The 25,930-nt window shown below is 35.3% G+C and overlaps 2 protein-coding genes across 4 annotated transcripts in view; both read left to right on the forward strand.

Annotated features, from left to right (window-relative positions):
• Positions 1-1,482: 1,482 nt before the first annotated feature.
• Positions 1,483-4,637, forward strand: LOC111804796 (coiled-coil-helix-coiled-coil-helix domain-containing protein 10, mitochondrial). The gene is made up of 5 exons (XM_023689586.1): positions 1,483-1,629; positions 2,013-2,069; positions 3,612-3,695; positions 3,995-4,170; positions 4,309-4,637. The coding sequence occupies exons 1-5, from the start codon at positions 1,608-1,610 to the stop codon at positions 4,405-4,407; spliced, it is 438 nt and encodes a 145-aa protein (XP_023545354.1). The 5' UTR covers positions 1,483-1,607; the 3' UTR covers positions 4,408-4,637.
• A 1,266-nt stretch (positions 4,638-5,903) lies between these two features.
• LOC111805433 (protein SABRE) overlaps positions 5,904-25,930 on the forward strand; it is a 22,362-nt gene continuing 2,335 nt past the window's right edge. For 2 of the 3 annotated variants that reach the window (XR_002816671.1, XM_023690533.1), the window contains exons 1-19: positions 5,904-6,268; positions 7,467-7,578; positions 8,535-8,798; positions 8,981-9,246; positions 9,477-9,696; positions 11,421-11,591; positions 11,696-11,773; positions 12,218-12,466; positions 12,933-15,041; positions 15,852-17,688; positions 17,922-18,022; positions 19,289-19,642; positions 19,934-20,052; positions 20,722-20,971; positions 21,251-21,475; positions 22,137-22,276; positions 24,497-24,569; positions 25,495-25,596; positions 25,704-25,871. Coding sequence is in view for 2 of the 3 variants with exons in the window: in XM_023690533.1 (XP_023546301.1) it covers positions 6,198-6,268; positions 7,467-7,578; positions 8,535-8,798; positions 8,981-9,246; positions 9,477-9,696; positions 11,421-11,591; positions 11,696-11,773; positions 12,218-12,466; positions 12,933-15,041; positions 15,852-17,688; positions 17,922-18,022; positions 19,289-19,642; positions 19,934-20,052; positions 20,722-20,971; positions 21,251-21,475; positions 22,137-22,276; positions 24,497-24,569; positions 25,495-25,596; positions 25,704-25,871 (6,909 nt within the window). In the remaining variant the exon portion in view is untranslated. Of the gene's footprint in view, positions 6,269-7,466; positions 7,579-8,534; positions 8,799-8,980; positions 9,247-9,476; positions 9,697-11,420; positions 11,592-11,695; positions 11,774-12,217; positions 12,467-12,932; positions 15,042-15,851; positions 17,689-17,921; positions 18,023-19,288; positions 19,643-19,933; positions 20,053-20,721; positions 20,972-21,250; positions 21,476-22,136; positions 22,277-24,496; positions 24,570-25,494; positions 25,597-25,703; positions 25,872-25,930 lie in introns of those variants that run through there. The other variant, XM_023690534.1, reaches the window with a different exon arrangement.

A 25,930-nucleotide genomic window follows, 5' to 3' on the forward strand; every position in this document is an offset into this window, starting at 1 on the left:
TTTTTTTAAGTTTTCATAGTATCAAAGAATTTTAATAAATCAATATATTTCATAAACATTCACAATTTTTAAAATTTAAATTTTGATATATACAATTATCTTCAAGAACAAAGAAAAAAAAAATTGTTATGCTTAATATCTTAATATCTGTCTTAATTCTTTCCTTTATTCGAGTAGTTTTTTCGTTGCCAAATTGCCTAAGGCCTACGGTTTTTTGAATCCAATAGTAGATGTTTTTTTGAATCCAATGGTAGATGTTATGCCAGTAATACCTCTATTATTATTTCTATTAGCTTTTGTTTGGCAACTGACGTAAGCTTTCAATAAGAGTTTTAATATTGTCCGAGACAAATTCATGATTTACTAGAAAAAAAAAATTCTAACTAGTTATAAGATCAGATAAATCGTACATACAGTATGAACCTTTGAGTTGAGTCCAATATTGAAATTCTTCTATAGCTATGATAAATTTGGATTACTCTCATTTTCTTATTCTTACTTTTTTTTCCATTGAACGACCTTGTTAGAGTCCACCACAATATATAATTGTAGGTATGAAATACAATTTTCAGTAATGAACAACTCCACTCTTAAAATTTTTCCCTATTTCTTTTCTAGAAATAACTTCACTGCATTTCTTAGTGTCAAAACAGGTTAAGATAGAGAATCTATTCTCTAAAAAAATGATCTTGGAGATTGTGTAATGCTTACTCTAAAACTATAATCATAATGAAAAAAATTTGCAATCATGTCTCGGCCTTATTTATTTAATGAAAAAAATTTGCAGCTCCTTCCTTCTTTCTTTTTAGAACGGAGAATATCCTCTCTCAAATAAAAAAGATGACCTTTTGTTTTTGAAATGCGAAAAAAGTAAACGAATTTGGAGCTTGGATAAAATTTTCATTATCTTTTTTAATGAATATGATAGAAATTGTTCTATGTCAAAAAAAAAATATTCTTATTTATTCCAAAATATTTTATTTTAACGATTTATGTTATAAAATTATTTATAGTTGGATTTGTTGGATGATGGAAGTCCCACATCGGCTAATTTAGAGAATGATCATGGGTTTATAAGTGAGGAATACTAACTCCATTGGTACGAGGTATTTTGGGGAGGCCCAAAGCAAACCCATACTCAAAGTGGACAATATCATACTATTGTGAAGAGTCGTGTTCGTCTAATAGGGTTATCTCTATTTTATTTTTATTACACATCTCTTCTTTTTTTTTTTTTTTAAGGATTTTTTTGTAGTAACAAAATCTTATGTCCAAAAGAGTCGGGAAAAATTATATTGGATTTACGTGAGAGAAGATTCGAGAACTGTCTAGTTCCGTTGGTCTCATCAGCTCTGGGTAGTTCGCTTGTGGTGCAAGGGGAAGATAGGACCACGTGGCCATCTCTAATTGGTTGAAAAAACGCGATTTAGAGCCTGAAATTATTTGTCAACGTGGAGTGTTTAAAACTAATCCGAAACTCCAATTAAGTAGGTTCGTATATAATGAGGCATGGTTGATAAATCCGGTACAAACCCTAGAGAAGACAGCCAACGCCATTTCCCTTACTTTTTCTCCTAAGCCGTCGTCGCTTCTCATCGTCAGCAATCATGCCTCGTCGGAGCTCTGGAGGTGAGGGTTTCGTCCATTTTTCCTTCGTATCTCCTTATGACACTCGTTTTTTCTATGTCCGTATGAATTTATCCGGCCAGATTTTGTTTTCGGTGCTTTTTTTTTTTTTCCCTTGTTTCTTTACCTCATTTTATGTCTGGCGGTGGCTCTTGTATGAACTGTTGGATTGGATTTTTGGCTTTGGGAAACTTTCGTTTTTATTGATTTATTTTGACGACAAGACTTTCAACCATTTTTATTTTGGGGGCAAATCTAGGGCTTGAAGCTTTTGTATGCTTAAAGCTTTTGAAACTCATGTGTTAGCGGTGAATATTTGAGCTTTGTTATTTATTAAATTTATCTGATGCTTGTGGCAAGTGGTTAATCTTTAATCTTTGTTGCAGGACGATCTGCTTCCCGTCCCGCCCCCCGCGCTCCACCTCGCAATACTCCGGCGCCAGGTAAAGTATTACGATATTTCTTTGGTTTAGTTTAATCATCTGTGTTTCAATATCTATTTTGGGGTAGAAATGTTGAATTCCACTGTGTTTTATTAGTTTCCTATTTATCCTTCTCATGCCCATGGTAGATTGGGGACTTATAGCCCGGGCTCCTTGGAGACTTGCCTATACTCAAGACATGTTTTTGTGGTAAACAATATATAGAAATACCTTCACGTTTTAGATCATAGTCTTGGGTTTGAGAAGTTGGATGTTTCTCAAAAATTTGAAAACAATGGTTCATTGATAAAAAGTTGAACTGAAATTTTCAAAACTTTTTTTTTTTTGATAAGAAACAATATGGTTGGTGTTTGAAATCTACAAAAGGAATACATTATTCATGATGCTTCAATACGATCTTTCCAATTTACAATGAGGGAGGTGTGACTATAGGTAAAAGTATTATAGTCAATTTACACCAAGTAATAGTGTGGTAAATAACATTTTTGTTGAATTATGTAAAAGTCTGTCTTCTCCGTGAATACTCTTTGATTTCTTTATTTTCATAGGTTCTAAAAGTTGAATTGAATTCCAGTTTAAACTATTGTTCAAAATATGTTAATAATATATTTACAAACGATGAGAACAGTTCTAGTTACTATCTATATTAAGTTCAATCTCAACTATTTATGAACATGTTTTATGTTTTAAATTTTGTAAATAAAAAATTATTGTTTTATGACATTATGTACTTTATTATTTTAAAGAGAAAGAAACCAAGAAATCCTCTATTGTAGGAATTACAAGAGACATTTCCTAAGAATTATGAGATTAGATCAGTTGTAATGACAGAAAGAGTCGTTTCAACTTCCTCTATGATAGAGCTAAGAAAGTCATCATTTTGATATGATATTTTAATTTAACATTAACTGAAATATGTTTATAAATGAAGTTGTTTCAATTTAACATGAATGAAATATATGTTTATAATCTGAAATACTTTATCAAAGTTTTAACCTTCCAAATTCCTAATTTGGATTTATAAAAGCTAATGACCGTTATAGAAATCAAATCTGCCAATGAGTCCATTTGGTTTAGTGAAATTTAAAACATTCAATGCAAATCTGCCAATATCAGTGAATCTAAGGACATAGTCTAAATTGCATGCAAAACAAGCCTTTAATAACCTAAAACTACAATAGTGAAACTTTAGAGATTGAAAACTATGGAGTAGTGGGGTCGGTAATCCAAGGAGATGAACCTTCTATACTTTTGGTCCATCTTCCACGCTAATTATAATTCACAGGTACCCTTTTTTGTGACGTTTATGTATATGAACTATTCTACCACAGTTATTCATGTGTAAATTGCTTATAATTGACGATATAAATTTGTGGTTAATGGCTTTTTTATAGCTGGAATCTTGTGAATGTATCATTCTCAACGGGTGTTTGAATGAATGTTGTGTTCTTTTCCATATTCAACTGAGTGTTTCCCTATGTTTTTGACAATTTATTCCTAACAATATTGTTTTTGTCGCTAAATATTACTCGACTTCTGCAGCTCATTCTGCTCCTCCACCTGCACCTGTTCAAGGTGGTGGAGGTGGGTCTATGCTGGGAGGACTTGGTGCCACTATTGCTCAAGGTGAGTTTAGAAGCTCTTGCACTTTCTTTTAGGGCATCTATCTGAGTGTTCTTTGAAATAACAAAGTCACTCTAAAACATGTTTTTAATGATTCAACAGAAATTTTGACTTCTGAAAATAACGTTGAAAAGTAGAGAATCAAACATTGAATTAACTTGATTGATTAAGAACTTGTCTAGGAGTGATTTTGAATGTAGCAAATAGTGTTTTCAACCATTTTAGAATCATTCCTAAACATGTCCTTCCCACGATAAATTATCTAACTCTTGTCTTAACTTCCTTTTTGTACTGATGTGCAGGTATGGCCTTTGGTACTGGAAGTGCGGTGGCTCACAGGGCTGTTGATGCCGTAATGGGTCCTCGTGTCATCCAGCACGAGACTGTTGATTCATCAACTCCTTCGTCAGCACCTTCAGTAGCGAGCAATCCTGGAGGTTCTGATGCTTGTAATGTTCAGTCAAAGTCCTTTCAAGATGTAGGTTCCTTGTTCATCTCCATTGTTATTTACAACATTTTCCTTTTCCTTTTACGCTTAGATGCGTAAGCCATATTCTCATATTATCTTCAGACTCGATCTAACTTATATTTTCTTCTACGTTTTCTTCCTTGGCAGTGCCTGAACCACTATGGAAGTGACATTAGCAAGTGCCAATTCTACTTGGATATGTTGCAGGAATGCCGCAAGAGCTCAGGTTCTGTTTTGGGTGCTTAAACAATTGATTCTTAGAACAGTTATCATGTATTCTCACTCGGATTGACCGCAGTGAGCGGTGTCAAGATTATCGTGCGTTTCGACAGTGTTTTCATTTTACAAGTACTGCTTTAACTGTAATAAAGGGTGGACAATGATTTTAAAAACACTTCATCGTTTGGACCCTATTGTTTGGCTTTGAGCTTTGGGTATTTTCTTGTGAAATTAAAACTGCTGTTTTGGATTTTTAATATCTACGTGACGAATATTGCCAGATTACTCGGTTAAAACAACTATAATCCAGATTAGTAAATTGATTGGAGTTTGTATTAGCCAAATCACTTTGTCTGTTCTTTTTGTGAAGTTTATAACTTCGATTCGTTGATGTTCTAAACTACATTGACTTAACGAAGTAGTCTGAAGGAATTGTTTGAAGATCGATCGGTTGATTATTAGCTCGAGTGGCCCTAGCCATTTCTTTTCAATTTGCTACTATTGATTTTTTATAATGAAATTACGAGCTTGGTTTGTTGGGACTTAAAATCTTTTAATATGCCCAACAAAAACGTGGTTTCTTAGTAAAGAAAAGATCAATGCCAACCCAGAATTAGTGGGCATGTGATGTGTTGCATGCAAGTTGTGAAGGGGCTTCTCATTGACTTTGCTCAGCTTAGAGAACAAATCTTCCCCACCCATTGCTTCTCTTTCCATATCTCTATCCGAAGCTCCCTCTTGTGTTGGCTCGTCTTTTACTGCGTTCAAAGTAAGTTGTCTACAGCTCGACTCGGCTCTCCTCTCGTTTGCCGGTAGTGTTTGTGGTGGTGCTTCAGGATTCCAATGTACTGCATCCAATATAAGAACGAGTTTACTAGTGGACCATTGCCGTCTCATTCTTGAGTTCTGTCCCCTTCGGATGCAGATGAAAGACTGCATAGGCTTTCGCTCTCGCCCTAAACGAATGAATTGATGGATTCCCAACGTTGGGAGAGGCAAGTGAGTTGGTTGGTAGAAATGCAGTAAGCCTATCTTTCTCCATATAGAAGTGGTACGGGCACATAGAGATGTGGGTAGAAAGAGATTCGAACTCCCGGTATTCCTATCAATACTTCGGTTCACTCCCTTCGAAAAACTGCCTGTTTAGCAATCGAGCTACGAGGGCTGCCTGTCTCAGTTCTCGATTTAAAAAAATTAAAAATTATAGAAATAAATTACAAAATTGGAATATATATATATATATTTATAACTTATGGGGGGCGGGTAAAGAAGGTTCCCGCCGCGGAATCTCAACTTCCAAGCACGGCCGTTGACAAAATTGATCCAATCTCGCACCGTCCGGGTCGGATAATCGAGGACACGTTCGGCATTTTAAATTCTCTAACAGCGACAGCTCCTGCACGCTTTTCCATACACAACGCCGAGCACACGGACATATCATACTCTTACCCACATCTGATCCCACCCCCCACACCCCCTCCACGTATTTTTCGTCATAAAAGAAAATTACAAAATAGAGGAGAGAGAAAAACGCCAGCCGGCCATTTCTCTGATCGCCGAGCACTTTACGGATCGGATCTACGCCTCCAATGGATGCAAATCTTCCGATCTCTACGCTTTGAAGACAGTCTTGTTCGATCAGTCGTCTATTGACTGTTCTACGAATTTGGACTTCAATTCTAGGGTTTAATTGTGCCTGATACATACACTTTGATATGAAGTTATGTGTACTGACTGCTCTCTGCTTAATTCCTCGGAATTCGATTATCTGATACTCTCCCACGCATTTTCCGATACTGCGACTCTACCTATCAGCAATGGAAGCTTCACCTGTGAAGTTCCTCTTTGGATTCTTGCTCGTTTCGATTACACTATGGCTGTTTTTCATGTAAGTCCCTGAATTAATTACATTTCTGGTTCATTGTATACCTATTTGACTGTGTAAGTCAATTTGGTTATCTTCGTAAGCTCAATGCCACTGCACTGGAGGGGTAATGGTTGCTTCAGTTATTTGTTTATTTGTGGAGAACGTTAGAGAACTGATCGTTAAATTTTCAAGTAGATTATTGTACTCTCACAACTTTTTCCCTTGGGTTGGGAAGGGTAGGGAAGGTCATTGAGGCTTTGACTTATGGTTGAATCATTTAATCGACCATAAAATATGAGAGAAGATATGTCGTTTTTAGCTTGACATATGGTGAACTTAGAACTCCTGTACTTTGCAATACAAGATGAATTTGTTAAAGATTAAAATATTCTTTCTAAACTGAAAATAAGGAAGCCCACTTCAAAGTCATCAAATAACACCATCCAGATCAGAATCTAAACTACATCAATCCAACTTAGACTACACGATGAGGAAGGCTCTAGTCTAAACCATGCTACTAAAAACAGTTCCAATCCAACTCTTGAATGAGCTTGATCCTCGAAAATGCTCGGATGAAAAAATCAATCGAAGTTTGTTCCTCCAACATGTGATGTTTATAAAAGCATATATGAGAAGTCATTTGGTCTCCTCAAGAAATGGTCTGATCTCTTATTTCTTTTTGAATAAGAAACAAAACATGATAAAAAAAGTTGAAAAGAAGGACAAAGTGTCAAGTATATGAAGTGTAGACAAAGAAAGCAACAATAAAAGGGAGAAAAAAGTAGAAAACATCTTACAAAAAAGACTCCAGTTTGAACGTATATCAAAGGGTGAATAGTTGACACCATTTCACTACATCGAGCAATCTGTAGAATACTCTTTTGGTACATATGTTAGTGGAAGCTAGCTAGATTCAGAAACACAAGTAGATAACGAAAGTAATTAAGTACGGCATTCAGAATAGTCGTGCTAATGAATTCTTGAGCGAGGAATATGGTTGTCTTTTGTTTATTGAAATCTATATTTATAGTGAAAATTCTGTTACTGATTTGTGGTTAAGATTTAATTGTTGCTATCTCACCAAGTTCTTATAATTCCATTCCAATTTCCAATAGACATATCAACTTCCTTTTAGACTGTACCAATATTGATTATCTTAATTGGGATTATAAGCGATTCTGATTCATCATAGTATAAAAATTCTTTTAATATTTTTCAGGTTTGCTTCTAGATTGGTGGCTTGGATTTTGAGCAGGGTTGTTGGAGCTTCAGTGGCATTTCGTGTTGGAGGGTGGAAATGTTTAAGAGATGTTGTGATCAAGTTTCGGAAGGTTTTGTTTATATTTGGAAAGTTGTTAAATTTCATTTAATATTTAATTATGTGATATTGTACAGTCTAGATCGAAAACAAAATGCTCTTGAAAAGCCTCATGCCCTTTTGAGAATAGAATAGTATTAGTAACAGTCATTAGCCTTCCATTCTTTTGTGTAGCTTTGCGATGTGTGCATGGGTTAGGAAATTTGGGGAAGGGTTAATTGTCAAAGCTTCATTTTCATTTTGGTTTTTTAAAAAATATGGTTAATTTGGTCTTAATATATTTGAATTATTTAGTGCAGATGTTAAATTTAAAAGTGGGATTTTGGGAAGCTAATTTTTCCTAATGGTCTACAAATGATGTTTTGCTATCGGTTTTTATAGTTTAGGGGAGGTATCATCAATTTGATGAAGCTGTTGACCACCCAATCCAAAAAAGGAAAAAAGGAAAGAAGAAAACCAGCTGTTCACCTCATATGTCCCCTTTTGTTTTTATCCCTGTTAATGTAGCGTAGACTTCCTTGGCTATTTCGACCTCCCAGTTCATAACAAGCACACAAAAGTCTTCATCTAGACTGTCAACTTTAATGGGGTATCCTAATATCAAAATCTTGCATTATATAAGGTTCCGAAGAACAATGGATTGGATGTTTGCTAAATTGGAAATTCTGAAATTCAGATGGATATCTTTTTGCTGGTGATTTTATTTTGGGATATGATATTTCACTACAATAGATGTGGCTTTGACTCCAGCTTCTTGATCACGTATTTCAGTACATTTCTGTATACAGACTGATAGCTTTCCTAATCAAAGTTGACTAGTTTATCAGTTACTACCTGTTGTTGACGTGCTTTCTCCTTTGCTGTTTTATGTACGTTGTGCTTTTGCTAGAAGAATGGATGTTATTCTGTTGTATTAGGAGGTCAACACTCAGATGGGATTGTGAGATTTGTTTTGTTATCCATCTTCAGGGTGCTATTGAAACGATATCAGTTGGTGAAATTAAATTGAGTTTGCGCCAGTCCCTAGTAAAACTTGGCGTGGGGTTTATTTCTAGGGATCCGAAGCTACAGATATTGATATGTGACTTAGAAGTTACTATGAGGCCTTCAAGTAAAGGAAGACCAAAGTCGTCTAAGCCTCGGAAAACCCGCACTTCAGGCAGAGGAAAGTGGATGGTTGTAGCCAATATTGCTAGATATTTGTCAGTCTCAGTAACAGATTTGATTCTAAAGGTATGCAAAGTTCTGAGACTGGTGTTTGCAATGTTATTTACGATTTTTCAGTTGAAACCCACGTTGTAGAACTGATTATTGTGCCATTTTGTCTTCTATTAATATTAGTTTTTGGTTAATTTGTTATTCTTATAGTTCTTTTTTCTTTTTTGTTTGTGCAATTGGATCTTGGGACATTGCAGACTCCCAAAGCTACCGTTGAAGTTAAGGATTTGAGCATTGATATATCAAAAAATGGTGGAACGAGACCGAATTTATTTGTCAAGTTACAAATCTTGCCTATATTTTTGCATATTGGTGAACCACGAGTTAGTTGTGAACAGACATCCAACTTAAGCAGTGGGGAATGTATATCAGCTGTCAATTCATCTTTTGCCACTATGGAGAAATCTTCTGCTCCTTTTAGTTGCGAAGAATTCTCTTTGTATAGTGAATTTGGTCATGACAGGTACTTTCTTTTGATTCTTTCCTTGTTGTTCATTCTACTTTAAAAATATGGGCCTTTATCTTGTCAAATTGTAGTTTAATTATTTCATAAGCATGTGCCTGTTAATTCTATGACGTTTTCCTATCTTTTAGTTTTTTCCTTTTCCAGTAATGTTCTCATTATCGTGATTTCTAAAGCAGTATATCTGGTAGAACGATTTCATTTTTATTTTGTTTTATTTTTTGACGTAGGGAAGCTGGTATAATTGTTAAGAACGTTGATGTCACCTGCGGGGAGGTCAATTTGAACTTGAATGAGGAGCTATTTTCAAAAAGCAAGAAGGGGACTGACTCTTCTTTTCCCTCTGATAAAACTGTGGAGTCAACTGCTGATTCTCTCCCTCCAGCGAAGCCACAGAAGAAGCAAGCACTTGCATCAATTTCAAAGTATACCTCTGTTTTCCCAGAAAAGGTTGTATTCTGATTCTTTTTTATGTATTCTTGTCTTGTTTAAACCAGTAAGCATTTTAGTACTTGAGTGGTTTTCAGTCTGACTGCACTTTTCTATTTATTCTGCTTACTTTTTAGAATATAACGGTAGAGCCATAGAGCAGTTGACTAGATTTTACCTCGCTTATGTCTATATATATTTCAACAAACTTATGTTTTGATTTTTATGGTAGGAAATTTTGTTGAGGAATGTAGGTCATGAGTTTTCTTTTTATTATTTATTTATTTATTTAAAATTTGATAAAATGCTAGCATCCTTTTATGGGTGCTCTATGACCATAGTTTTTGTATTACAGCTTTGTGCATATTAATGTCAATTCGAACTTCTTTTTTGCAATCCTTTAGCTGTTTGGGAATAGCTCATTCGTTGTTTTGTATGAGCTCCTCTTTTGACCAATACAAATTCTCTTGTTTCTGATTTAAAGAACTGCAGGAATGTGGTAGAAAGGGTGACAAGAAACTTCTGATAAATTTGTGAAGTAGATGTATGGGAAGAATCCTTTGAGGATCTTTTGATATATACGTTCTTTTAGTGAGAAACAATTGTATTCATAATAAACGAATAACTTGGAGCCTGACCCAGCCAAGAGGCCAAGTAGAGTACAGAAGTACCCTCCAACGCTAAATTGAAAATGAACGAGCCATCACTCTTTAACATTCAAAGAAAGATCCTATTTCTCTCTCTTTAGATCTCCTTAAAGATAATTGGATCAGATTTTCAGAATGAGTTTAGGCATCTTCTTGGACAACCACAAGCTAGTTGGGCAAAATGGTAGAAGGCTTTGATATAGTGTTCTAGAACTATTGAAGAAAATCCCGGACCACTTTAATGTGGAAGCTACATGTTGTGATTAGGAGTTCGGATTTATGAGAAAATTTATCTTTTCATTTGTTTTCAGCCCTGGTTTTCTTTATTTGGAAACAGACTACTGCCATCCTTTCCTCCGGCCAATCATAATTTGATTCTGAATAGATGCATGGGTGGAGCACAACAGGGAGACCCATAGCATGCTCGTGTTTCCTTCTTTTAGCTCATACTTCAAGATATTTATATTTTCTCTCTCTCTCGAATCTGAATGATAGAAAATAAAATCAATTGATAACTGTAAATATTCGAACAGTCGATGAACATTTGCATGTGTTTATGAATAAGCTTGATTCTTTACGGTCATTTTGATAACTATTTGGTTTTTTAAAATTGTACTTGTTTTCTTCTCATAATTCTTGACAATAGTTTTCATTTATCGTAGAGAAACACTTGAATTCATAGCCAAATTTCAAAAGCAAAAATAAGTTTTTAATTACTATTTTTATTTTTATTTTTTTTAATTTTCAAAACTTGGCTTGGATTATGAAACACTCCCAAGACGTAGATAACAAAACAAAGAAAACCATGGGTAAAAGTAGTGTTTGTAAGTTTCATTTTGAAAAAAAAAAAAAAAAATCAATAGCCAAATAGTTATCAAACAAGGTCTTATTTATTTATTTGTACCAATTCAGAATTTGAGTTTTTATTATTTTTTTTTTATAAATTTTATTTACATTTAGCCCACAGCTCACATCATTTAATTAGTGAGCTTTTGTCAGCTCTGTTTCACTGTCTTTCTGTAAGTATTTTTCTGGTTGCATTTGTCACAGCGTAGTGAATTATAATGTGAAACTAACAAACGAGTGTTTCTTTGATAGGTTTCCTTCAGTCTTCCCAAATTGAATGTTATGCTTGTGCATCGTGAGCATGAGCTTGTTGTTGAAAACAACATCATGGGCATTCAATTTAAGATAATCAAATCACGCTGCTTAGAGGATTTAGGAGAGACTGCACGTCTTGATCTTCAAATGGAGTTCAGTGAGATTCATGTATTGTTTAAACTTTTGTCGTTTCAGAAACTTGCAGCTCTTCGTTTTAAATATTTGTCATGTAGCTTGCTCAATCTTTGTGACCATTTTTCGTACGATCTCAGCTACTCAGAGAGGCTGGCACTTCATTTCTGGAGATACTGAAAGTCGATGTAGTTACCTTTGTTTATGTTCCAATACAAGTGAGTATCCTCAATTACAATTTTAAGGTTGTTTATTTTCTTCACCTCGTTCATAATCATGTTTCTTCCTTGATGCTCATTCAGCTTTAACAAATGTTTGGTCTTTGTCTTGTCAAATTGTAGTTGAATCATTTTCTGTTAAATTATACAACATTTTCCTATCTGTCATGGCTGCATCAGTTGAAATTTAAGATCATCTAATATAGCCTTCCTTTCTTGTAAAAGACGGTCAATGGTTGATCAAAGTTTTGACTTCCATAGTGGCCATGATTGAAACATGATAAGTTATTTGATACAGAAATTCAGCCCATGATAACCATCACTGTTATGCTGCTCATAATGTATAGTAGCTAAGCAGCTAAATTTTAAATTGGTGACACCCATCATCAAGAGTCATTTTGATTGAACTTTATCCTTCTTTCACATGATTCTTTTATGTTTCAGTCAGCATCACCTATTAGGGCCGAAGTGGACTTAAAGTTGGGAGGTACTCAGTGCAACATAATAATGAGTAGACTGAAGCCATGGTTGCGCTTCTATTCCTCCAGAAATAAGAAGATGGTTCTGAGGAAGGAAATGCCTTCTGAAAAGCTGCAATCCTCGGAGTCCAAAGCCATCATGTGGACATGTACGGTCTCAGCCCCTGAGATGACTATTGTGCTCTATAGTATAGATGGTTCACCGTTGTATCATGTAAGTAATGTGCTTGTATCTATTCTCTTCCTTTTATCTTGGAATTACCAGAGAATCTATTGTGTGCTCTTAAATATTTTTTTTATAGTTGGAAGGTTGAGGTAATTATTCTGCAGGAATGACCGTTCTTTATAGGTTCATTTTGATTTGGAAGCAATTGCAGTTTCATTGTTGTCTGCAATATTCTATCTCTATTTTTTTAAAATTAAAATAATCAGATATACGCCCAAAAGTCAAATTGTCCCACTGGTACTGGAAAATGAAAAATAATGCAAACAAGACCGCATCTCTTTCCATATCATCTTTCATTGAGGGTCATTAAATAGATGAATACGATCAATGCAATGCTACGTGGTACAAGTATTCTAGCTTGATTAATGTGGCCGTGTTCATATTATATTATTTAATATATCATTAGTTAATTACTTAGAGCATGTGCCATGTTCATTTGTTCATGTTGTCGCAGGGCTGTTCACAATCTTCACATGTGTTTGCAAATAATATATCAAATATGGGAACTGCAGTACACATGGAGCTTGGTGAACTAAATTTGCACCTGGCCAATGAATACCAAGAATGCTTGAACGAAAGCCTTTTCGCTGTGGAGTCAAATTCAGGTTCTTTGATACACATAGCTAAGATAAGCTTGGACTGGGGAAAAAAGGACATTGAACCATCTGAAGAAGAGGGTCTTAGAAGCAAACTGGTTTTGTTTGTTGATGTGACTGGTATGGGTGTCTATTTTACGTTCCAGCGTATTGAATCACTTGTTTCAACTGCTATGATTTTGCAATCACTTTTAAAACAATTCTCTGGTTCTCGAAAGAAAACTGCACAAAACCGAGGGGACCGTTCAACTAAATCGTCAGGGAAAGGGACCAAACTTCTGAAACTCAATCTTGAAAGATGTTCCATAACCTTTTGTGGGGATATGGGTTTAGAGAACACAATTGTTGCAGATCCTAAACGTGTCTACTATGGATCACAAGGTGGTCAAGTTGTTGTAAGTATCAATGCTGATGGCACACCTCGTTGTGCAAATGTGATGTCTACAGTGTCTGATGAATGCAAAAAGCTGAATTATTCCATAGCTCTCGATATTTTTCATCTCAGTTTTTGTTTGAACAAGGAGAAACAGTCCACACAGGTTGAAGTTGAGAGAGCTAGGTCAATATACCAGGAGCATTTGGAGGAACATGGGAAAGATACAAAACTGACATTTTTTGACATGCAAAATGCTAAGTTTGTACGGCGTTCTGGGGGTCTCAAAGAGATTTCTGTATGCTCCCTTTTTAGTGCTACCGATATTTCAGTTAGGTGGGAGCCTGATGTTCATCTATCTCTTGTTGAACTCGGACTACACCTGAAATTACTTGTGCATAACAAAAAGGTTCAGGGAGATAATTACATACATACTGAAGATGCTTCAAATGAAAGAGAATCTGAACAAAGGACAGAAACCATATCTGATTCAGGGCAGCTTGATAAACACAAGAAAAAGGAATCAATATTTGCTGTTGATGTGGAAATGTTGAGAGTTTATGCTCAGGCTGGAGATGGAGTTGATGTAGTTGTTCAGGTTCAATCGATTTTTTCTGAAAATGCACGTATAGGAGTACTTCTAGAAGGACTTTTACTTAGTTTCAATGGTTCTAGAGTATTCAAAAGTAGCAGAATGCAGATTTCACGTTTTCCTCGTGTGTCTACTAGTACATGTGATACAAAAGTGCCCGTTACCACTTGGGACTGGGTTATTCAAGGTTTAGACATACATGTTTGCATGCCATACCGGTTGCAGTTACGCGCCATTGATGATTCAGTTGAGGATATGCTGCGTGGTTTGAAGCTTATTACTGCTGCTAGAACATCTCTTTTTTTTCCAATGAAGAAAGAAAGCGCAAAAGCTAAAAAAGCTAGTTCAACCAAAGTTGGGAGTTTGAAGTTTTACATACGCAAGTTAACTGCTGATATTGAGGAGGAGCCATTGCAGGGATGGCTTGATGAACACTATCAGCTAATGAAAAATGAAGCTGCTGAATTGGCTGTTAGGCTAAAATTTCTTGACGATTTAATTTCTAAAGCAAACCACGTTCCAAAAACTGCTGAAACAGTTGAATCTACTCAAGACAGGAAGGCATACTATAATGGCATTGAAGTTGATCCCCAAAATCCATCAGATGTTCTCAGAATGCGAGAAGAAATATATAGACAGTCATTTCAATCTTATTATCGAGCCTGTCAGAATTTATCACCATCAGAAGGTTCAGGTGCCTGTAGTGGAGGGTTCCAGTCTGGTTTTAAACCTAGCACTGCTAGAACTTCTCTTATGTCCATTTCTGCTACTGATTTAGATGTTACCTTGACAAAAATTGATGGTGGAGATAGTGGAATGATAGACGTCCTAAAGAGGCTTGATCCTGTCTGTCTGCAAAAAAACATACCATTCTCGCGGCTTTATGGGAGAAATATACTTTTGAGTGCAGGCTCTCTTGCAGTTCGGCTGAGAGATTACACATTTCCATTATTTTCTGCAACTTCTGGTAAATGTGAAGGTTGTCTCGTGTTGGCACAACAGGTAATTTGTATGACCTGCGTACCACTGTTGTGACTCCTTCATTTGCTTTCTAGATGCACGTTTTTTNGCGGGGAGTGGGGGTAAGGTGAGAGGGCAGCAGGCTGGTATGTTTGTTCATCATAGATATGCCATAGTTGGAAGTTTGATAAGCGTAATTCCTTTAACTAATGTGTGTATAGTTCTTCCATCCTCAAAATATGGTATTTGGAAAAAATGAAAGTTTATTGTGGAGCAGGGACAAATATACCTATGCTAGGTTTTCTGACATATACCTTCGTCCCAGCTGCTGTTGCTTGTGCCCAGAGTGGGCAGACCAGTATGCTGGAGATGTGATTTTGAGATGCCCCTTTCCCTATGCTGTATTTTATCAATGTTTGAAAGTTTGGGAAACAAAACAGAACAAGGACCCTTTCCCTATGATGGATTCTATATAGGGAAATGAAAACCAGGGCTTTCTTGAATACTTGCAAGCAAAATAGTTTAACATAAAACTTATTCTTTTTTTAGAGGGTCCTCCCCCTTTGAATGGTTGGTTAACATACTAGCACTTTTTATTATTTATTTTTTATGGCTATCCCAGAAATGGGAAAACTATGTACAATAAAAGGAACATGTCAATAGGGTATTCAGACTTTTAATTTTATCATGATTACTGAACCCCAGGAATCTCTGCCCTACATTTGTCTACAGCTTATCTTTTCCAGTCACCTGGCCTTGTAACATTCTACATGTAGCAGTCATATGCTCCTTTCATCTAAAATTCATGTATTTGTTTCATGTGATTGTGACTATATTTCGATTTTCAACTAGGCTACGAGTTTTCAACCTCAAATACACCAAGATGTGTACGTTGGGAAATGGAGAAAGGTGCGGATGCTACGCTCTGCTAGTGGTACAACTCCTGCTATGAAGACATATTCAAACTTGCCCATACATTTTAAAAAAGTAGAGCTATCTTTTGGAGTGGGATATGAACCAGCTTTTGCTGATATCAGTTATGCTTTCACTGTGGCCTTACGAAGGGCTAATCTTAGTGTTAGGAATCCCGGTCCACTTATTCAGCCTCCAAAAAAAGAGAAGAGCTTACCATGGTGGGATGATATGAGGTACTACATTCATGGAAATATCACTTTCTGCTTTTCTGAGACACGGTGGAATTTTCTTGCAACTACCGATCCTTATGAAAAGCTTGATAAACTCCAAATATTATCTGGTCAAATGGAGATCCAGCAGTCAGATGGTCGCGTCTTTGTTTCTGCTAAGGATTTTAAGATTGTAACCAGCAGTTTGGTGAGTATGGCTAATACTCGTGGTCTAAAACTTCCTCCAGGCATTTCTGCTGCATTACTGGAAGCACCAGTTTTCACCCTTGAAGTAAATATGGACTGGGAATGTGAGTCTGGAACACCATTGAACCATTATCTACATGCACTTCCCATTGAAGGAAAACCTCGTGAAAAAATTTATGATCCATTTAGATCAACATCGCTCTCACTCCGGTGGAATTTTTCTCTTAGACCCCCTTTTCCTTTGGATGAGAAACAATTGTTTGATAATATTGACAAAACTACTGAGTGTTCTACAAGACTGAATTTTGGAGCTCATGATCTTGCTTGGATTGTTAAATTCTGGAATTTGAATTACATACCCCCTCACAAACTCCGTACCTTCTCTAGATGGACCCGTTTTGGTGTGCCTAGGGCTGTAAGATCTGGTAATTTGGCAATGGACAAAGTAATGACTGAGTTTATGTTGAGAATTGATGCTACTACTCCTGAGATAAGACATGTGCCATTAGATGATGACGATCCAGCAAAAGGACTGACTTTTAGTATGGGGAAGCTGAAATATGAAATTGGTTACAGTCGGGGAAAGCAAAAATATACATTTGAATGCAAGCGGGATACCCTTGATCTCGTCTACCAAGGACTTGATCTTCATATGCCAAAGGCTTTTATAAATAAAGAAAAATGCAGCAGTGTTGCAAAAGCAGTTCAAATGACCAGAAAACATACGCAGTCTGCTTCCATGGATAAAGTCCCTGTGGAGAAAGGCAACAGTACGAGTAGTTCAACTGAAAAACATCGTGATGATGGATTCCTTTTGTCGTCTGATTATTTCACAATTAGGCGGCAGACGCCAAAGGCCGACCCTGCTAGGTTATTAGCTTGGCAAGAGGCTGGAAGAAGAAACCTTGAGATGACATATGTAAGGTCTGACTTTGAAAATGGGAGTGAGAGTGATGAGCATACACGAACTGATCCAAGTGATGATGATGGATACAGTGTGGTAGTAGCTGATAATTGCCAACGTATTTTTGTTTATGGACTCAAACTGTTATGGACAATTGAGAACAGAGATGCTGTTTGGTCTTTTGTTGGTGGTCTATCCAAGGCATTTCAACCTCCGAAGCCTTCCCCTTCAAGACAATATGCTCAGAGGAAACTACTTGAGGAGAACGAGCCGCATGATAAAACTCTAGTGTGTGAAAATGGTGGGATCTCTAAGCCCCCTAACAATGATGGTACAGTTGCCTCTTCCACATCACAGTCAGAGACTTTGGAATTACAACCAGCTACCATGCCTTGCGTTAAAAGAGAGAACTTATCAACTGCAGATAAAAGGGAGAAATTATCTCCTGCACCTGGTACATCTTGAGCATTCATTTATAGCAGAAACAGTGGCTTTTGTTTATAGCAGAATAGTAGCATTATAGTTCTTATAAAAAAGTTGATGGCATTATAGTTCTACCTTGATGATGAACCTTGCAGTGATTGAAGCATGTGTCTTGGATATGTGGGGTCATATTGGAAAAAGTTGATTTGAGTTATTAGTTGACAAANTTTTTTTTTTTTTTTTTTTTTTTTTTTTTTTTTTCAGGAAAGAATGGGAAGTTAGATGACGAAGAGGATGAAGGGACTCGACTCTTCCAGGTGAATGTAGTGGGGCCACAATTCAATTTACACTCGGAAGAAGCTAATGTAAGATAAACAAGTACCTTTAGAGTCCTTAACTTTTTTATGAGCATTAAATTCACAACGGTCTCTACATCTTGCCTTTTCTATATATTTTATTGTGAGTAATTGTTGAATCATGCAACCAATATCCTGCTAAATAATATTGTTCTCGTTCCTTCCGTTGATTAATGCTTTTTCTGTAGACAATTCTTGATAAAAGTTGTTTGATTATTTTTCTTTTGCATGTAATGCTCAAGTACAACTATATGGCTATTATTCACCAGGAAGATATATATCTATAATAAGACTTTTTTTTTTTATGGGTGAAAGACGTGAGAGTGAAAAGGCCATTTAAGATCTTACTGTCCATTGTATGTTATATGGAAAAAGGATGAAGGTTGTAATTTAACCCTTGGAAAATGCATTCGAGCTTCAAAGTGCTGTACAATTAGAATCCAATGCATGTATTGAACTTCCCTTCTTTTTATATTTCTCTGTGCTCTTTTATCGTCATCACTCCATTACCAGAATGAAAAGTTCTGGAAAACTAGTTTATGTACAACATGAGAACGTTCCACAAACTGCTTTACTCACACTTGTTTTTAGTTAGCGGTCAATCATATTATCGTATATTATCTGAAACAGAATGGAATATTTGTTGTAGGGGAAGGGATTTATTGTCCCTTGGCCCGTTATGCTGTTCTTTTTTGATCTTTTGGAATGAAAGGTTTTCTGTTGCTTATAAAAAAATTATAATAGAATTTTTAATCCCTTTATTCCTTTGGCTAAATAGTTTGAACGTGTGAAATAAGAAGTTTTTCTTGTGTTAAATCACCCCTTCACCCAAAAGCTTAAGTTGATGGATAATAGTAAATTTTATCTTTTACCAATTTTTTACTTCCCTTCACTTGTGAGCTTAGAAATTTGTTAAAGGCTTAATAAGTGGAAATCAATATTATTGGAGAGGAAATAACATGACATGGGTTTGAACATAGGATCCCCTACCCTTAAATCACCATTTCACCCAAAAACTCGAGCAGATTGGAAGCAGAATTTTTCTTTTTAATCCATGTTTAACATCTTACAATTCTCTCTCATTTCCTCTGGATTGAATTTCAGGTTTTATTTGGATTGTGTTTAAATGGGGATGTCTTCTCCCCTTTTCTTTATTTAATCATATCAATGAAATATACTTTCCTATATTTAAAAAAATAACGATATATTTTGTTGCTTCCGTCAAATGCAAAGATGTTTTAGTGATGATCCATATTGTTTCTATTGCTGAAACAGGGTAGGTTTTTGCTTGCTGCTGCTAGTGGACGTGTTTTAGCGCGATCATTCCATTCAGTCCTCCAAGTGGGTCATGACATGATAGAGCAGGCTCTTGGTACTGGGAATGTGCAGATTACAGAGTCTGAACCTCAAATGACATGGAAACGGATGGAGTTGTCGGTGATGTTAGAGCATGTTCAGGCTCATGTTGCACCAACTGATGTTGATCCAGGGGCTGGATTGCAGTGGCTCCCAAAAATTCTAAGTTCTCCTAAAGTAAAGCGAACTGGAGCTTTGCTTGAAAGAGTGTTTATGCCCTGTGACATGTACTTCCGATACACAAGGCACAAGGGTGGCACTCCAGAGTTAAAGGTTTGTTGTTTCTCTTGCATTACCTTAGTTATCTTTTTAATAGGATCTCCACGCATGATGAGGAACATACAGTTTCTACATGTAGAAGAGCATTCTTTACCGTGGCTACATCTTTATCATGGAATTATGCTGCATAAGTTTGTTAGACGTGCATTTAATTTTTGTCGATACTATTTCGTTACAAGGGAAACCGAACTTTTCATTGGTATTTGGAAAGTTACAATATAAGATAGAAATATACTGTAAAACTTTAAACAAACCTTAATGTGTTTTTGAATGATCTTGTTGTAGGTGAAGCCGTTAAAAGAGCTCACTTTCACTTCTGAAAATATAACAGCAACAATGACTTCTCGTCAGTTTCAAGTTATGCTTGACGTGTTAACAAACCTTCTCTTTGCACGTCTTCCCAAGTATGTGGATGAATTTCTGTCTATTGCTATCTGTATTTTTCGGGAATCATAATGTTATAATTACATGCTGCTGTTTTTGGCTGGAATTACGTAGATTTTTTTTCATTACCTGATGCAACCATTTGAACTTATGTATAATGTTGCTACTTTTTCGTGTTACCTGATGCAATCATTCGAAGTNTTTTTTTTTTTTTTTTTTTTTTTTTTTTTTTTTTGGCATTACCTGGTGCAACCATTTGAATTTTTGTATAAATCTTTCCAATATTTATTTCACTTTTTTCTATGTAATACATTTTTATTAATTCAAAAGTTGAGTCGAGGATTTGGCAAGGTACAATGCAGCTTACAGCAATAAGGCCATTACTTTTGTTGCATTCTATTTATGATATTGTCAGATATCACTATTATATACCATCTAGCATTATGAGTTGATACCGTTTTTTTTTTTCTTTGAAGTCTGTATTTTATTATTAAAATTATTGGTAAACTGGGCATGCTAGAATTTTGGACTATCTTATTAGTTTTTTTCCCCGTTATTATACGTGAGTTACATGAACTGCGAAGATCTTAAAATACCAACAGTACATGATATATAAATATATTTTTTATTTGATTAGTTTGCTTGTACATGTATAAGTAGGAGTTAGTAATTGATGCATGTAATTTCAGGCCTCGAAATAGTAGTCTTTCATTTCCTTCGGAAGATGGTGAAGATGTTGAAGAGGAAGCAGATGAGGTCGTCCCTGATGGTGTTGAGGAGGTAGAACTTGCAAAAATCAACCTTGAAAGGAAAGAACGGGAAAGGAGGTTGCTTGTTAATGATATTAGAAAACTCTCTCTCTCTTGTGACGGTGGTAGTGACCTAAATCCAGAAAAAGATGGTGAGATGTGGATGATTTCTGGTGGAAAGACCTTGTTGGTGAGCAAAATTTTGGACTGTTCTTGTTATTTCATTTTATGACTAAACGTGGATTGTGATTTTGGTATTTTAGCATATGTTGTCTCTCTAAAACACGATTTTCATGTAGTTACAATCTACGTCCTTGGACATTTTTTAGGTGGTAGTGGCAGCCTAGTCGGTGACTTCTTGCTTATATGATATTCCCCGCATACATTTAAGTTGATAGTGCATGACCATACTTTTCTTATGTCTTACCGTTTAGCTCGATAGATATATAATCAAAGTGCATCCTTCCAGGTGCAAGCATTAAAGAGAGAGCTTGTGAATGCTCAGAAGTCTAGGAAGATGGCATCTGCATCGTTGAGGATGGCTCTTCAGAAAGCTGCTCAGATACGATTGATGGAGAAGGAGAAGAACAAAAGTCCTTCGTATGCTATGCGGATTTCTTTGAAAATTGATAAAGTAGTTTGGAGCATGCTTGTTGATGGTAAATCTTTTGCAGAAGCTGAATTAAATGACATGGTGAGAGTCTAAAATGCCCTTCATTTCTAAGTTCCTATATATATATATATATATATATATATATATATATATATATACACATATCATAATAATAAAATCAAATAAGTATTTAAAAATAGAAACCAGTAGGACGAAGGGAGAATTTAAAAATGCTTTTTTATAAAGACGTTCTTTCAGCAAGCTTCTATCTTAAAATCCTATTATCAAGAATTCTTGTTAGTTACAACTGGGCTAGTTGGTGTGGTGGGATATCTCATCTCCTTTTCGTACGCCCCTCTTTAATAAAACATTTTCACGTTTCTATAATAATAATAATAATAGTAATAATAATAAATAAAGTTATAACTGGGCTAGTTTAGTAATTGTCTCTAGGTTTAGGTGTTTCATTCTATCCTTTTAGACAAGAAATATCACGGTTGTTTGACTGTTAAAATTTTTACAAACTAACCAGGGTAAAAGGATTGATGAAATCTGAGCCGTAAAAGTTAATAAGATGTATTTTTAGATTGCAGTGAATTCGCTCGAGAACAGGATTTATTAAAATAATGCTTAATCATTATAGCTATTTTTTGGACACTATTCATTACTTTTGTTTTAATTCTTCAATTATGGTGATAGTTAATTACTGTAGTTAATACATGGTTAACATCTGTTACTACAGTTCTATGATTTTGACCGTGATTACAAAGATGTTGGCATTGCTCAGTTTACCACAAAATATTTTGTTCTGCGAAATTGCTTGCCCAATGCCAAGTCTGACATGCTTCTGTCGGCATGGAATCCTCCACCAGAATGGGGAAAGTACGTTCTTTTTCATCTCTTTTTTCTGTTTCTCCTGCATCTTGGTGAAAGTCTTAAGTCTGTCTAGGGTTACATCCCTATCCCGTGTATTTGGTTTTTGTTGGATCACATGCTAATTACCTTCTGAAGTTCTCATATAATCCATGCTTTTGGGTGATTCAAGATCATCATTTTCAACCTCACAAAATTTGTGAAATGGTTAAGTGTGCCCGCAATTATGTAGTTGGATTAGTAGTTAATCTTGGATAATTCCGTGGTTAGTCCTTTTTAGTTTCTTTGTAGATTTTATTTCTCCTTCTCAATCTCCTATTTGGATTTTAGTTCCTAGTTTGCTTTTAATCATCTATAAAATAGAGAATTCATCTTTTCATTATAGTAAAGATACTTGATTTGATTCTTGGAGAAAACTCTCCCTAGTCACTCTAAGATTACATCAACTTGGTCATTCAAGATTAACCACAAATCCTGCTGCATCACTCAAGGGTTGGTCCTGTTGGCTAAATCATGCAGTCTTTTGAGTAACACCTATGCAGAGGTTGTGTGTTCGAATCTTCAAAGGGAGTTCTCAATAAGAAAAAACCTTGATGGATAGCTTTGGGACAGGTGCAGGTGCCTCAAAGTTAAAGGGGTTGGGGCCCTCAATACNATCAAACTGTTTTTTTATTTATTTTTAGAAGTTATCCAAAAAAAAAAGATAAATTTTCATATACGTCCTTCATTGGTCAAACCACTCCTTAAATTTTCAACCAAACACAGACCAATTATTGAGAAAGCATTTTTAGATTTATAAGCCCTCATAAACACGCACTAAGAATTTGTTGCCTACTTTGGCATCCATGAGTAGTATAGGGCATATCTATTAATGTTTATATTTCTTGTTTTTTGTTTCTCGTTTCATGTTTCTTGTTTCTTTGTTCTCTAATGAAACTATGTTTGTTAACTATTACTTGTTTTTGAAAAAGTTATTATTATATATTTTTTTAGATATTTATTGTGCATTTTAGAAGAAAAAAATGATAAAATAATACTTCCATTTTTGTTTTGAAAAAAACTCAAAATAGAAACAAGAATCCAACCACTTATTGGATCAATTAAGGCTGACCTTTTTAATGGCTCTTCATTTTTTTTGGATCAATTAAGGCTAGCCTTTTGAATTTCTCAAAGAATCCAACCAACTATTTGTGCTTCCTCAGATTCCTATAGAGCAAGTTGTCTTCTTCATCATTCTTATCGATATGGTTAGAAGTTACTACACTGACAGTTTGTTTTGAAAGAAATCTAAGGATTTTCAACAAGATTCATATTTGATTAGATCAGTTCGTTTAGGCTTGTTTGAAGGCCTCTTCTTTGCATGCTCTCGCCAACCTCTTTGTTGGATATTCTATCCAAGATTTATGTCTCATTTGGCATGCTTTTATTTTTCTGTTCTTTTCATTTTCTTATTATTCACTCATTTTCTCATTAGTCATTTCATCAGTTTTGTTTCTTGTTGATTAAAAAAAAAAAAAAAAAAAAAAAAACTTGATTTTGTTGTTTCAAAATTTCTTTACGATTTTAGAAATAATTTTTGAAAAATGAGAAACAAGAAGCATGAATAGTTATCAAACGCTTNAAAAAAAAAAAAAAAAAAAAAAAAAAAAAAAAAAAAAAAAAAAAAAAAAGAATGTTATCATATGGCCTTTAGTGACCAAATTAAGATGGTTGTCTTAGCAGTTAAACGGCTAATGTTTGGACACAGGGCAGCCATGATAACTGTTTATAGAAAAAACCCACACAAACACAAAAAGAAATTATCTATGTATCAAATATTTTAAATATCTTGCCTTTTTTATTTTCTTCATATACGTTCTTTCTGAGATTTTTTCTTTTAATCATTGCTTGGCCAGATGTATTACAGGTTCTCTCCTTATCAAAACTCAATTTTTAAAATTATCTTGGGTGATCTTTTTTAATCATTGCTTGATCAGATGCATTACATTTTTTATTTTAAGGCCTTCAACAGATTCACGCCATTATGGGTATTGATTCTCTCTGGTTGTGCATAAGGCTGATGTACTTGCTTGAAGAAAGTCTAAATGCAAGAGTGGTATTGTCAGATATTCGAAAGTGGCATAATGCCCCCTTAGAAAATGGGCTTCCTGTTTTTTCTTGTGAAATTTGGGTATTACTTGCTTCATATGATTTTTCAGAAAGTTACAGAATCTTCTTTAATGGCTGCAGATTAGTCATGCTTCGAGTGGATGCAAAACAGGGAGCTCCAAGGGATGGAAATTCGCTCCTTGAAATGTTCCAGGTAATTGAAGTGCCCTCATTTTCTCCAATTTTTTTAGTATAGGCATTTGTGTTATTTAGTATTAAATTGTTTTAGTGTGCATTTCTTCTATAGGAAACAGTTGTTCGAGAACCAAAAATTCTTTAACTATTAACTGCTTAAGAAATATTTGATTTAATGGCATCATCAATTTAAATGTTTTGTTTTTCAAACTAAAAGGACTCTTTGAACTTGTGTCCAATACCTTAACATGGATGAACAAAAAAGAAGAAAGAGTTTTTTTTTTTTTTTTCTTTTTTTTTCCTTTTGCAAATTCGGCTTTGAAAACAAGTTATCAGACAGGAGTTCGAGGTTATGTTCCATTAGCTTTGTAGAAGAACATATAATGAACGATGGTTGCATAGAGGGTGTGGATAGGCTGCAGCAATTCATTCTCTTTTATCTATTTACTTTTTTTCTCCTCTTACAGTGAACAGTTCGTTGCATATTTTACAGCCTAGTTTTATCTTTATCTTCAATTCTCCCTCAAAAAGGGCTTGTTGACCTTAATTAAGAAAGATAAAAGTGCACCTTGAAAATGAGGAAGTCCTGCAAGGGAATTGTCACACTGAAAAATCCCGAGACAGCGGATGATTACTTTCTTTTCCCAAGAAAAGTATACACAAAGTACATGACATAAGTTAAATAATGCAACTTAAGAGGGATTATGTTGTGTCCTTGGGAGAGAGAAAGAATCCATCGGTTACACACTTTTACATCGAATGGGTACTTGAGTTTATCTGGTTTAAGTGGTTGCATGGATAAGACTTTTACAGTTAAAAATATTATTGTAGTATTTCTGTTTACCAATTTCAAGAATCGAAATTATCTTGATCACTATAATTTTCTAATCTAATTCTTAGTACATGATTGTTTGCTTAATGTGTTGTTCTTTACTCTTATATAGGTTGATATTTACCCCCTCAAAATTCACTTGACTGAGACAATGTATCGGATGATGTGGGAGTACCTTTTTCCAGAAGAAGAACAAGATTCACAGAGACGGCAGGTGAGCTGAAAGCCATGTTTCTTAGGCGCTGACTCCTCAGGGAAGGCAACTTTCTACTTTAGCTTCCCCCCAAGTAGAATTTACGAGTGGCTCACGTTTTGCTACAGGAAGCTTGGAAGATTTCTACGGCTGCAGGTTCAAGGCGTGTGAGGAAAGGTTCTTCAGTAAATGAAGTATCTGCATCTAATACTCAGCCAACAAAAGAGTCAGAGATGTTTTCCAAATTAGGTTTCTCCCTCGGTGGTCAAGGATCTGTCAATGCAGATTCTGCTCAGGTGAGTTTTTTAAGCTTACTTGTGGCTCATTGAGCCAGTTTTCTTTTCTGATAATTGTT

Source organism: Cucurbita pepo, chromosome LG11, assembly GCF_002806865.2.
Source record: "Cucurbita pepo subsp. pepo cultivar mu-cu-16 chromosome LG11, ASM280686v2, whole genome shotgun sequence".
Lineage (NCBI taxonomy): Eukaryota > Viridiplantae > Streptophyta > Magnoliopsida > Cucurbitales > Cucurbitaceae > Cucurbita > Cucurbita pepo.

Bases quoted from the DNA above. Each gene is read 5' to 3' on its own strand.
- LOC111804796 (XM_023689586.1), top strand. From the start codon at position 1,608: ATGCCTCGTCGGAGCTCTGGAG. The intron at 2,070-3,611 runs GTAAAGTATTAC...CGACTTCTGCAG, and splicing joins TCGCAATACTCCGGCGCCAG to CTCATTCTGCTCCTCCACCT. The intron at 4,171-4,308 runs GTAGGTTCCTTG...CTTCCTTGGCAG, and splicing joins AGTCAAAGTCCTTTCAAGAT to TGCCTGAACCACTATGGAAG.